This window comes from Octopus bimaculoides, chromosome 4, assembly GCF_046866305.1.
Source record: "Octopus bimaculoides isolate indiv1 chromosome 4, ASM4686630v1, whole genome shotgun sequence".
Taxonomy (NCBI): domain Eukaryota; kingdom Metazoa; phylum Mollusca; class Cephalopoda; order Octopoda; family Octopodidae; genus Octopus; species Octopus bimaculoides.
In genome coordinates this window covers 103,100,111-103,113,759 of record NC_142931.1, presented here as the reverse complement: position 1 = coordinate 103,113,759, position 13,649 = coordinate 103,100,111, and the positions used below count along the sequence as shown (strand labels likewise).

Here is a 13,649-nt window from a genome sequence, read left to right as displayed (position 1 = left end):
TACATACATACATACATACATACATGCATGCATGCATCATCATCATCATCATCATCATCATCATCATCATCATCATCATCATCAGATTGAGCCTGGTGCAGCCTTCTGGCTCACCAGTCCTCAGTCAAACCGTCCATGGAAAGCGGACGTTAGATGAATATATATATATATATATATATATATATATATATATATATATATATACACACATATACATATATAACAGGCTTCTTTCAGTTTCAGTCTACCAAATCCACTCATAAGGCTTTGGTCAGCCCGAGGCTATAGTAAAATCACTTGCCTAAGATGCCATACAGTGGCACTGAACCTGGGACCATGTGATTGGGAAGCAAATGTCTTACCACACAGCCACACCTGAACGTATATGAAAATTTAATTCAAATAAAAACAAAATAAATTAATTTGGATGCAAGCTTATGTTATACACGTTTATTGATTTACCATCAACATATTTTGCATATGTATCAGCATATGCAAAATAATTCAGTGTTTTGATTTTTTCCTTCTTCTTTTTATGTATAACATTATTGCAGCTAAGTGCATTTTCAACATGTCTTCTGCACTGCATCTCTCTCTCTCTCTCTCTCTTTCTCTCCCTCTCTCTTTCTCTCCCTCTCTCTTTCTCTCCCTCTCTCTTTCCCTCCCTCTCTCTTTCCCTCCCTCTCTCTTTCTCTCCCTCTCTCTTTCCCTCCCTCTCTCTTTCTCTCCCTCTCTCTTTCCCTCCCTCTCTCTTTCTCTCCCTCTCTCTTTCTCTCCCCCTCTCTTTCTCTCTCTCTCTCTTTCTCTCCCTCTCTCTTTCTCTCCCCTCTCTTTCTCTCCCTCTCTCTTTCTCTCCTTCTCCTCTCTCCCCTCTCTTTCCATCTGCATCTATTATCATTTGGTTTCTCATGTTCAAAAATTACTTGAAAAATAGCATCAAATTCTGAGTTTTTTAATTGAGAATATTTTAGTATCTCATCTTCAGCTTTCCAGTCTTGGCTATCATCTTCATTCTGTGTATGTAGTGACTCTGAATTTAAAACATCTCCATCACTGAGATCCACATCATGTAAATCAAGCAATACTTTGCATTATTGATGTATGTTTTAGACATTCCCATGTGTAAACCTTGCTGAGTGATTTCTGCTGCACCATCTGTACCTTTAGCTTTGAATCCACCATATATAGGCATGGTTGTGTGGTAGAGAAAATTTCTTCCCAACCATGTGGTTTTGGGTTCAGTCTCACAGTGTGGCACACTAGGCAAGTGTCTTCTATTACTTTGGGCCAATCAAAGCTTTATGAGTGAATTTGGTAGACAGAGACTGAAAGAAGCTTGTCACGCATGTGTGTGTGCGTACATGTGTGCGTGCGTGTATGTGTGTGTGTGCATGTGTGTGCATGCATGTGTTTGTGTCTCCTTGTTTTGATAGTATGTCATAGTTTGTAAATGAACGTTTTCAATTTTTCATGGAAACATGTCTGGCTATAGTGGAAATATTACTTAGGATGGTAACTGGAAGGGTCTCTAACAATAGAAAATCTGTTTCAATGAATTCTGCCTGGAAAAGTGGACATTTAAATGATAATTTTACATATATATATATATATATATTTAAATTCTATAATTTTAAGCATAGTTGTAATTAGGGTTCAGCAAATTGCTTCACCAGATACCGAAATTTAGAAATAGCAGTTAAATACTGTTCCTTTACCATAAGACATCTCCCAGACAGCAATACTCTTATTTTACGCAGGTAAAGAGAAAAAATAACGAATCTACCCAACTTTGATTAACTACATACATGTTTCGGGATTAAAGAGATGTAAAATTTATATTTACTTACTTATTTCCTTCTTCAGTGTAGTATTTCAATTATAAGTTTGAGAGTAATAATAATTAAATAAGTATTTGACCAAGCGACATCGAATAACTAATATTCAAAAAACAGCACTTCTGAATTTATACAGACGAGTAAGAACTCGCATTCTTCCCCAATCATCCACGTGTGTTATGAGTAATCCAGCAGAAACTACAGTTTACTATCAGGGAGTGAATTATATTTTCAATAATAATAAAGGATGAAATTAATTAATTAATTAATAATTAATAATTTTACCAAGTAGTTTGGTATGTTAAAATAACCTTTATTGGTAACCTTATACAAAATTTCTTTAATTATAAGCATAATTATAATTAGGGTTCAGCAAATTGCTTCACCACATACCAAAATTTAGAAATAGCAGTTAAATACTGTTCTTCTACCATAAGATATCTCCCAGACACTTGTGCTGGTGCTACATGTAAGGTACCCATACCGAACTACTTGGTAAAATTATTAATTATCAATTAATTAATTAATTTTACCCTATACATATATTAATAGTAATGGTAAGACAACAAAAGAATGAATGAGACCTCGATATTATGTAAATAGAGGAATTTATCTGTAATATAATATGTGACAATTATGCTTCCTTAATTATCTCTTAGCCTGAAATAACTTGAGAACAGAGCGGAGTGAATGGTGTGATTGCAGACTACCAAGAGTGCAAGTTCTGCTGAGCTGGGCATGTTGCAAGATTCACAGATCCCAGATAGACTTATGCAGTTGCTGAGTGGGATCCAAGAGATCAGAACAGGCCACTTGGAAGGCCTCCATGATGATAGGAAGACAATTTAGTCAAGCAATTTGGGACAAGATGGAAAAGAAGGACACAATCAAGACTGAAGTGGAAGTATATTGAGACCAGTGGTGTATGATAACATCTGATTGTCTGATCAATACTATCATCATCATCACCATTTAGCATTTATTTTTTCCTTGTTGGCATGAGTGAGATGGTTTGATTGGGACTGGTAAGCTAGAAAGAAAGAGTGCAGGTAATACATAGAGAACAGCCCAGTGAGGAGGGTGGTGGTGGTTTGAGAGAAGAGACATCAAGTAATGGTGGTGAGAGGAGAGAGATATCTAGTGTAGATGGTGGGGAGATAGAGATAGAGATATCCGGTATTGGTGGTGGGGGCAGGAAAGGGCGGGCACACCGCAAACAAACAAAGTTTAATTTGGAGAGATGGTACGAGAAATGGAAATAATAGTAATAATAATAATAATAATAATAATATACATTCAGAGTGTTCATGGTAGATGAGAACTGAGACCACGGAAACGAGAAATTAAACCAAAGAAACGAGAAATTTTAAACAAACCAAGAAACGAGTAATTATCTTCGTGAAATTACATGAGAGATGAAGAAGTTATATATTGAAGGGTCAGCTTAAATGGTTAGCTTCTGAAAAACTAGCTGTTAGTAAATAATATATTTAAAGTGTTAATGGCAAATGAGTATATGAAAGATCGAAAAAAAAAACAAGAGAATCTTAACTTAGCAATGCATCATCATCATTTGGCAACTGGGCAAGAATATGTAGGAGCTGTGTGTAAACAGAACCAGACGGATGGAATAGACTGGAAGGGAGCACATGGGAGAATTTCTAAATATATATATATGTGTGTGTGTGTCTGTTTGTGTGTGTGTGTGTGTGTGTGTGTGTGTGTGTGTGTGTGTGTGTGTGTATAAATATATATATGTATATATCATCATCATCATCATCATCGTCGTTTAATGTCCGCTTTCCATGCTAGCATGAGTTGGACGATTTGACTGAAGACTGGTGGACCGGAAGGCGACACCAGGCTCCAATCTGATTTGGCAGAGTTTCTACAGCTGGATGCCCTTCCTAACGCCAACCACTCCGAGAGTGTAGTGGGTGCTTTTATGTGCCACCAGCACGAGGGCCAGTCCAGCGGCACTGGCAACGACCTCACTCGAATGATTTTCTAGCATGCCACCAGCACAAGTGCTAGAAGGCAACGCTGGTAACGATTATGCTCTAATGATGCTATTTACAGGCCACTAGCACGGAAGCCAGACAGCTGCTCTGGCAATGAACACGCTCGACAGTGCTGTTAGTGCTCCATATATATATATATATATATATAGTTCACTGAATAGCACTGGCTCAATTTTTAAAATTATAATTAACAATATAACACTACACTTTTTTAACATTTCAGATTTTGTCACACCGTGGAGAACTGTGGTCAAGTTTCCAAAATATGAACAAATTATTGTGGGATATTATCCAAGCAGTCAAGTTACGGCTTGTTAGAATTCATCTGGAACCTGCACCTAATAGTATATATATTACTTTTGAATGCTATAAAACCTTGATTTATCCAGTATTGGCAACAGCATCTGATTTATTATTGGATATGTTAAAGAGATTTAAGAAAACTACTGACGAATCTAGCACGGTGGTAATTTTCTTTCATTTATTTTTAAAACTGATTATTATATAGTATATATAATATTATTATATTCTATATAGTAGTAAATTATTGAACTTCTTATTTGTGTTACTTCCTCAAAAATAAAAAATACATCATTATTTTGTTTTCTCTGAATACAGGGTGTGGTGAATAAATTGTCGTCTAAATTATGCAAAAATGAAAATAACACTGACATATTATTTTAACAGATATACTCTTTTACTCTTTTACTTGTTTCAGTCATCTGACTGTGGCCATGCTGGAGCACCGCCTTTAGTCGAGCAATTCGACCCCAGGACTTATTCTTTGTAAGACTAGTACTTATTCTATCGGTCTCTTTTTTCGAACCGCTAAATTATGGGGACATAAAGACACCACCATCGGTTGTCAAGCAATGTTGTGGGTGGGGGGGGGACAAACACAGACACACAAACATATATATATATATATATATATATATATATATATATATATATATATATACATACACACGACAAGCTTCTTTCAGTTTCCGTCTACCAAATCCACGCACAAAGCTTTGGTTGGCCTGAGGCTATAATAGAAGACACTTGCCCAAAGTGACATGCAGTGAGACTGAACTCAGAACCATGTGGCTGGTAAGCAAGCTACTTACCACACAGCCACTCCTGTGTCTATATTTACTAAAATTGCATTAAAATATCTTGAAATACTAAAGAACAAATTTATTCAATAAAATTGCCATTGGCTTCAACCACGGCCTCCAGACAACTTCAGAATCTCCTGCAACTCTTCTGGATGGTCTCCTTATTTAAGTTGGTGAATACTGCCATAATCCTTGCCTTCAGTTCATCTTTGGTGTCACAAGGAGTTTTGTTGGTCTCTCACTCAACTGTGCCCCACACATAATCAAGGAAGTTGCAGTCTGAGGAGTTAGATGTTAAGAGTGATGTGGTCACAGAAATTGTTTGACAGCCATGACTAGGTTGTCCTGCTTGTGTGGCATGGTGCAGAGTCCTGTTACTAGACATAGGGTCTTCCAGCGGCCACCCAGTTGACCCAGGGCAGCACTACCTCCTCCAGGCACTTGATTTAGGCCTCTGAGGCTGTGTGGGAAGATGAATGAAGATATAATGTTGCCATCACTAGTGATCTCACCAGACACCATAATATTGATTGGATGGTTGATTTTTTTATCACTCTCAGTACATGTTTTTGGGACATAGTAAACCAATGGTAGTTCTGTGTGCTCATTATCTTGATCTTGGTAGAAATTTTTCTTGTCTGAGAAAAACCAAAGCATGTTCGATTGGAGGAGATGCTTGAGTTTGTTTAAAAGCTTTGTAGCATGGGCTTTCATCTTGTCTTTGATGGCTTGGGATAAAAATTGGCCCTTTCTCAACTTGTATAAGGAATACTGAATGTCTTCATGCACTACCTGCCTGATAAGAAACTCGGACACTCTTATGTCCCTGGTGAAGGACTTGATTGACTTGGAGGGATCATTGTCAATCATAGCCTGGATCTCACCAACAAATTCAGGAGTTCTTTTCTTATCAGAATGATCAGAGTGAGTTTTCCAAGCTGCCGTACCTTCATAATCACCATTTGACTCATTCGACTTTTTCTGAATCTTCTGCACTGTCCTTAGATTGACACCCAAACACTCTGAAATGTTTGTATTGGAGCTTCTGGCATGAATGCCAAGCAGTACAGCATGTTGTTTCCAAAATTTCTGGCAGAGTGAATTGTGTCATGGTGCTGTTTTTCTCACAGATGGTGCCCAACTGACTCTACTATACTCTATAGGCAACAAAATCAAAAACAGACAATGTGCATGCACAAAATTAAAAATATTAAATGGCAACAATTTACCCATCATACCCTGTGTAAGTGAAATATAGATTGTAAGCTTATGTGTTTTAAGTATGACTGAATTATGGAAAACAATGTTTCTTGACCAAATGCTGACAAAAATTTTTGATAGTATATTCTCTGAAAATGTCAATGGTTCAACCTAACTTCAATGCATCTTCACACATTAATTTCTTTTTTTGTAGAGAGTAGCCATTTCATCTTCCAAAAGGTTAATGGCTCATTCTTTTACTTGACTGTAAAATATATCACTGTTTTAAGTAATGAAGGCCCATGTTAAGCTCAGTCAGAACTGCACATTGTTTTCCATTTGAATAGTCTATGATACAACTTCCAATCTGCTAGATTGAGTCTTCGGCAGAACATTTTCAAGTTCTTTATTTAAAAGAAGAAAATCAGATTGAAATCAGTTCTTGTGATATCTAAACATCATGAGCACATTTAGACTTGTCCCTTAGGAAGATTTCAGCATAAGTACCAATTCAAGTACCCAAAATACTTTTCTAATTTGTTCTTGTTCACTTCGATTATTTTGTATCAACATGTAACATACATTTTGCTTTCAGTCAAATAAGGATATCTAAATGTTGGTCAAATAAGGATATCTATATCTTGAAATTATGACATTCATAAATGTCATTTCTCAGTCCCATTAAATCAGAGACTTTGTGGTTATTTAAGAAGTTATTTATAGACAAGGATGAACTGAATGCTAACAAGAAATCTGGCTAGGAATAGATCTAAAATAAAGTGTCTTAATAGTAGATACGTAAAACAAAGCTTTAAAATGCAATTGTTTTAGTCTATATACTTCCAGCCAATTCTTTTGGAATAGTAAACTACATTTGTTTGACGATTCATTGAGAAATGGCTCTATATTTTTTCAACTTTTACAAGGAAAATGTTGACAGTGACTGAAGTTTCAGCTTGTTCACTTTGAACTCACTGTTAGCCTATTCCTTGTAAAAGTTTAATAAACATGTACTCTTCTAAAAAGTATTGAGTAATCTTTCAGTTTAATGCTAATTGTTTTTATATATAACTTTACATGAAAACAAAACATTAATATATACATATATATTTATTTATCTAGTTACTGTTATCTGGCTTATACTGTGTCCGTTTCTGTTTGAAACATTGATAGTTAATAATAGTATCAAATTTTAGCACAAGGCCTGTAATTTTGGGGGAGAGTACGTCGATGTCATCAACTCCAGAGTTCAACTGGCACTTATTTTATCAACCCTGAAAGGATGAAAGGTAAAGTTGACCTTGGTAGAATTTGAACTCAGAGCATAAGGATGAGTGAAATGCTACTAAGCATTTTGCCTGGTGTGCTAATGGTACTGCATTATTGATGGTTAATATTATCAGCAGTGCTATTTGGTTGTCCACTGTCAGGACTCTTCAATTTGCTGTCTCTTCTCAACTGAAAATAAATAGGTACCACAATAGAGCAGTACTGTTACAATGACACAAACTCTTAGTTTGGGAGTGATGTATCATCAGTTTGCAATACTTAGCCTAATTGTTTTTAGAGAGATAACTTGTATAAGTTATCTCTCTCTCTCTCTCTCTCTAAACACACACACACACACACACACACACACACACACGCACACGCACACGCACACGCACACACACACACAAACACTCACACACACATACATGCATAAACATATATACACACAATCTACATATAACTTGCCTTTGATAATTAGTCAAAGACAGTGTTCAATTAAGTTTCAAATCACATTCTGTTATTTACTAATACTAATTGCCTTTATATTTTTTGCTAATACCAATTAATTGTGTTATTTGTAAAAAGCATGTTTATAGAATGAGAATTTCTGACTGACTAACAACTATTTTGTATGGTCTCAACTCATGCCTTGGGCTATTGTAACTACTATTGCTACTACTACTATTATTATTGTTACTACAACCATACTCACTACCACTCTCATTACTACATTATTTTTTATCTTTTACAGTCAACAGAAAATGATTCTTTTAAAGCTGACCCTTGGTCTAATACACTGACTGACCTTAAAGGGAGTTACAGTCTTCATTTTGATCCAGTTCTTGATGATGTCACTGTTCTTGATGGTCGTATTATTGAGAAAATCTGCAAAAAAGCCATCATTGTTATTCATTATAAGCAGAAATGGGAGACTCTTATTGATATTATTCTTCGCTTCAATGCTTTGACAAAGTAAACATAATTTGTATTTTGTTTTATTTTTTTATTGTAATCATTATTCAAATGTTTATACCATCTTTAATAATTCTTTTATAAGTCTTCATAGATTATGATATGAACTCCCCTTATTAGAGACCCCCACCCACCAGAGGGTTGTTGTTCAAATTCTACTTTGCTTATAATCGAAAAACTTCCTCTTTTAGAGTTATAGATTATGTAGGCACAGGTATGACTGTGTGGTAAGAAGTTTGCTTCCCAACCACATAGTTTCAGGTCCTGTCTCACTGTGTGGTAACTTAGGCAAGTGGCTTCTACTTTAGCAGACCAAAGCCTTCTGAGTGGATTTGGTAGATGGAAACTGAAAGAAGCCCATTGTATATATGTGTGCTTGACAATTGTATATATGTATGCTTGACAATTGGTGCTGGTGTGCTTATGTAACCATAATTTAGTGATTTGACAAAAGAGACTGACAGAATAAATAACAGGTTTTAAAAAAATAATTACTGGGGTTGAGCCATTTGACCAAAATTTCTTCAAGGTGGCACTGAAGCATGGCTGCAGTCTAACGATTGAAACAAGTAAAAGATTAAAGAAAACTACAGGCTATATAGGCCACAGGCTATATAGGTCACTGGCTATATAAGCCACTGGATATATATGTCACATGGTATGTAGTTAGGTTGCATTACTTAATAATAAAACAAAATGTGTCCCATACTATGAAACAACTCAAGAGCTCAGTATCATGAATATTGAATAATTACATATATTACTAACAGAGGCAGTGTTAATACCAAGAGGCAATATTTATCCCCACTTAAATGTGGATGTTCTGTTAGAACAAACTACACAAAGGTAGACACCACGAGCGTTCACTGGCTAATTGTGACACCAGTGCCTGTTCTGGCACTGTTTTCCTATATATACCGCTGGCGAGGAGATGGGTTACTACTATCTCTTGCAGTTGAATGTCCATTATTGATAAGGCCAAAGAAGGTTGAAATCATGTGATGGGTGGTCTCAGCAGTGGAGGTTGAGGGGATTTATTTCACCACTAACAGTATAAACAAGAGTGCATTTTGCACCAAAAGCCTGTATGTAAGTTTCTCTCATGGTATCTACAACATGATATTTGAATTAACTTTGCATTTGCTTTTGCCAAACAAGGCCAGCATGCTGGAAATTGATTATAATATCATTTAATGTTTTATATAGCATAACTCTATGTATGATAGAATAATATGTGTAAAACTTCATAGCATAACATAAACATTTTATGGCACAGATGTGGTTGTGTAGTAAGAAGCTTGCTTCCCAACCACATGATTTTGGGTTCAGTCCCACAATATGGTACCTTGGGTAAGTGTCTTTTACTATAGTCTCAGCCAACTAAAGCCTTGTGAGTGGATTTGGCAGACAGAAACTGAAAGAAGCCTATCATGCATGCATGCCAAATAAATACACACACTATACTTTTGTTCTTCACTTCAGGTTTATTATTGTTCTTATTTTATGTCTTTTATCTGGAAATCGTTCATTCTGTATAATCCACGTGGACTAAACAGAACAGGAGGAGACACATGGGATGGAGGGGACCATCCTGAAATATCTGTTTCAACACGCAATTTCACATCAGAAATCTTGCAAAATAAATATGTAAAAATATTTTAATATTATTTTCTGTAATTAATTTTGCACTGGTAACAAGTAACTGATATTACCCATATTCATGAATTACTTTTGATCATCAGAATAATACTTTAAAAACCTCCACAATTTTTTAGTTAACATTTTGAATCTGAGTTTCTTTGTGATTATAGAAAAATTTGCAATATTTGAGAATAAAACTAAGCATTGGAAAATGTAGTTTACTGAGAAAATAGTAAAAACAAAGAATAATTAGAAATCACATTAATTTTGAATGTTGTAATGAGAAGAATTAGTTTTAATCAAAACAGGATCACATTATTTATGAATGAACCCCACAAAAATTGTTTATTAAAAATCATTAAATAAAACTACAATGCATTAACTATAGATAAGATGGGAAATAGTTTCACTGAGTATTTCAGTTGATATTTTCATTTAGCTTGAATGTTTCCGCTTGTAAATCTCTGTCACAAGTCTGGTCCCAGAATTACTTACATAGCCACAATTGTGGTCATTCTAAATGTGTCACTCTGAATACTATCAAAAACATGTAATTTAGTACAACTTGTCCCATTGTCATCATCAATTAAATTTGCTCACACCCATCAACCAGGCTGTCCTGGTGAGGAGTATTGTAAGAAACTGAGTGGGACAAGAAGCAAGATCAGTTAAATAACTTTTTTAATCTCATAAAGGGTTAACAACTATCTAGCAACAGTACATGGGGATAGAAATATTGGAGATAGTGAATGTGAGCACTGTTAAGAGTAGTTTGGGAGTGATAGGCCCATGTTGCTTACTCAAATCCAGTGCTCAATTAGTGTGGAATGTGACAGCTAATGGTAACCTTAGCCTTTCTAGCTGTGTAGGTGAATACCTACTGCAAGCTAATCGCTGTCCAGTTACACAATATCCTAATGACTAGAATATATGACTTGAGGGTACCAGGGACTCTCTTGTGAAAACCATCCAACGAGCACCCCCAAAGCATGTTCATCAGAATGATGTAATCTCAGAGGTGGTAGCTAAACATGCAAAATCATGTGACATGTAAGCTGAAACAGCTACAGTTACACAACTTCAGTTTTCTACATGAAATATTTTAAGTTTAGGAAAAATAATTATTATTTGAATATGTAATAATGTCAAGTTTCTTTTCTTGTGATGTACTTTTGTAATATTTAACTGAAGAATCTACCTATACGTAAAGAAGAAATAATTCAAGAAAGCATATTAATGTTTGTTTTGTTTGTTTTGTGGTTTCACATTCAGATAAGGATTAGATGCCCGTTTTAATAAGCTTAGTTTTCCACATGTGAAAAAGTGATAAAACTTATGAAACAAGTGATGGAATTTGTGAATGTGAATGAACATCATAATGACCATTCTAAATTCATTTTTTCATGAAAATATAAAAGAAACAGTTAATTATTCTATTCACTGCAGTTATTCATCTTTATGGTTTTCAGTGAGAAATTTGCTGAATTTACATTTCCTCTGTTAATTAATGCTCAGCATCACCTTGAGTTAAAGTGTAATTCTGAAAATGTCTCAGTAGCAGCTAATTTAGAACAACTTGTTGAAAACCCTGATGGGAGTCTCAATACCAAGAAATATTTGAATCTACAGCTAAAAGTCTCTACAGCTAAACCTGAGCCTGTTCCTTTAGGTGCTTATCTTGATGCACGCAGTTATACTAGCAACAAAGGTAAGATATCAGAATAACGTTATTTCAATTTTTACATATTGTCCTTATTGAATTGAACGATGTCATACTTTAGAATAATACACGACTTACATAAATATGATGGAATACTTCATAACTTAGTCATGGAGTATCCATGAATTAATCTTCTTCACCAAAGACATAAAAAATGAAAGACAATGTATCTATGATTACATTATCCATTATGTTCTTTGTTTTTTCAAGAAGGTAGAATGTAGTTTGAGGCTGCTATTTTAAGCAGGTTGAGCAGTTTTGTAGAGGCTCCAGCGGTGCCTTTCCTATCAGTTGTAATATGTGTGTTGTTACATCATATAGGTATGGTTTGAAATAAAACTTAGACAAAGCAAACTAATTAATTGGATCTTTGCCCTTTGAACGGCAGATTGAGAAATTAATTTTTTGTAACTAAACACTTTCAAACTTCGGACACTGGTAAAATGTGTCATATAAAACATCTTTTACTCTTACTGTTGTTGAGAAAAGTTTATATTTTCAAAGTTATTTCATGTTAAAGTAGTCGTATTTTGGTAATTTCAAGCAATCAATGATGTGTATTCAGCTGAATAAAATTACTGCCGTTGTTTGTCAACAACTATCGGCAGTGTATATTTCATTTGTCACTGTTATTTATGATATCATTTGTGCATTTGTACTGGTTTTAGCTTAAGACTTTTAGGGTTAGGGTTAGGGTTTTAGAGTTAAGGTTAGTGTTAGGGTTTTAGGGTTAGCTTAGGGTTTTATGGTTAGGGTTAAGGTTTTAGGGTTAAGGTTAGGGTTTTAGGGTTAAGGTTAGGGTTGGGATTTTAGGGTTAGAGTTACGGAAAAAGTGAAAAATGAAGAAATTAGAGTGGGGAAGAGGTGCAAAAAAGTCTTTCTGAAAATAGTAGCTGAAAAACAGGGAAAAAAACTAAAAGCAGTAGAAATGCACGAACGACTGTGGTGGTGCCATGAAGTAAACGTGCTTCAGATACACTTATTTATTCATACAAATGTAACTGAGATGAAATATGTCATAAATAACAGTGACAACTGAAATATACACCACCGAAAGTTGTTGACAAACAACAGCAGTAATTTTATTCAGATGAATACATGTCATTGGTTGGTTGATATTACCGAAATACAACTTTAACAAGAAATAACTATGAAAATACAAACTTTTCTCAACTACACTAAGAGCAGTCCTCCCACTGGAGTTATGAATATATCTTTACAAGAGTAGAAATATAATGTTCAAAGCAGTTATAAAAGTATTTTTATTCAATTTTCTTTCTCAGTGATCTCTTTACATATCTATCTATTTTCTTTATGATACTTTTACTCAACAATGATTGTTTTCTTTAATGTTGACAAGCTAAAGGTGAAGCATCCAGCTTGATATCTGTGCCGATAAATGTTGACAGCAGTTGGAAGTACATTCAGTCAGTTTTAGAAGAAAGTGATTATACAATGCGCGCAGTGTATCATAGTCGACAACTTCTGCATCTGTACATTGCTGGAAGATTTTATTGTAAGTTGAAATATTCTTCCGGTATATATTGGTGTGTTCTTTAGCTGAATATTACAAAACTAAATTTTGAGATCTTGGATTAGCTCAAAGTCAAATTATGTTTTTTGTGAATAGCTGCAGCTATTACTGTTTGGTAAAAAGTTTGCTTCCCAACCACATGGTTTTAGTTTCAGTCTCTCTTCATGGTACCTTGGGCAAGTGTCTTCTACTATTGCTCTGAGCTAACTAAAGTCTTGTGAGTAGATTTAGTAGATGGAAACTGAAAGATGCCTGCTGTGTGTATGTGTTTTTTTAAAAATTTTACTGTCTCCTTGCCTTGGCTTCACTTGATATTTTGTAAATGAGTGTCACCATCATGCAAGTGCTGCT

At 35.0% G+C, this 13,649-nt stretch overlaps 1 protein-coding gene across 6 annotated transcripts in view; it reads left to right on the top strand.

The window, feature by feature from the left end:
* LOC106878790 (cilia- and flagella-associated protein 54) overlaps window positions 1–13,649 on the top strand; it is a 187,027-nt gene that overhangs the window by 108,602 nt on the left and 64,776 nt on the right. For all 6 annotated transcript variants that reach the window (XM_089351125.1, XM_089351124.1, XM_089351123.1 and 3 more), the window contains 4 exons: window positions 4,080–4,322; window positions 8,183–8,403; window positions 11,514–11,752; window positions 13,125–13,280. In XM_089351125.1, coding sequence (XP_089207251.1) covers window positions 4,080–4,322; window positions 8,183–8,403; window positions 11,514–11,752; window positions 13,125–13,280 — 859 coding nt within the window. The remainder of the gene's footprint in view (window positions 1–4,079; window positions 4,323–8,182; window positions 8,404–11,513; window positions 11,753–13,124; window positions 13,281–13,649) is intronic.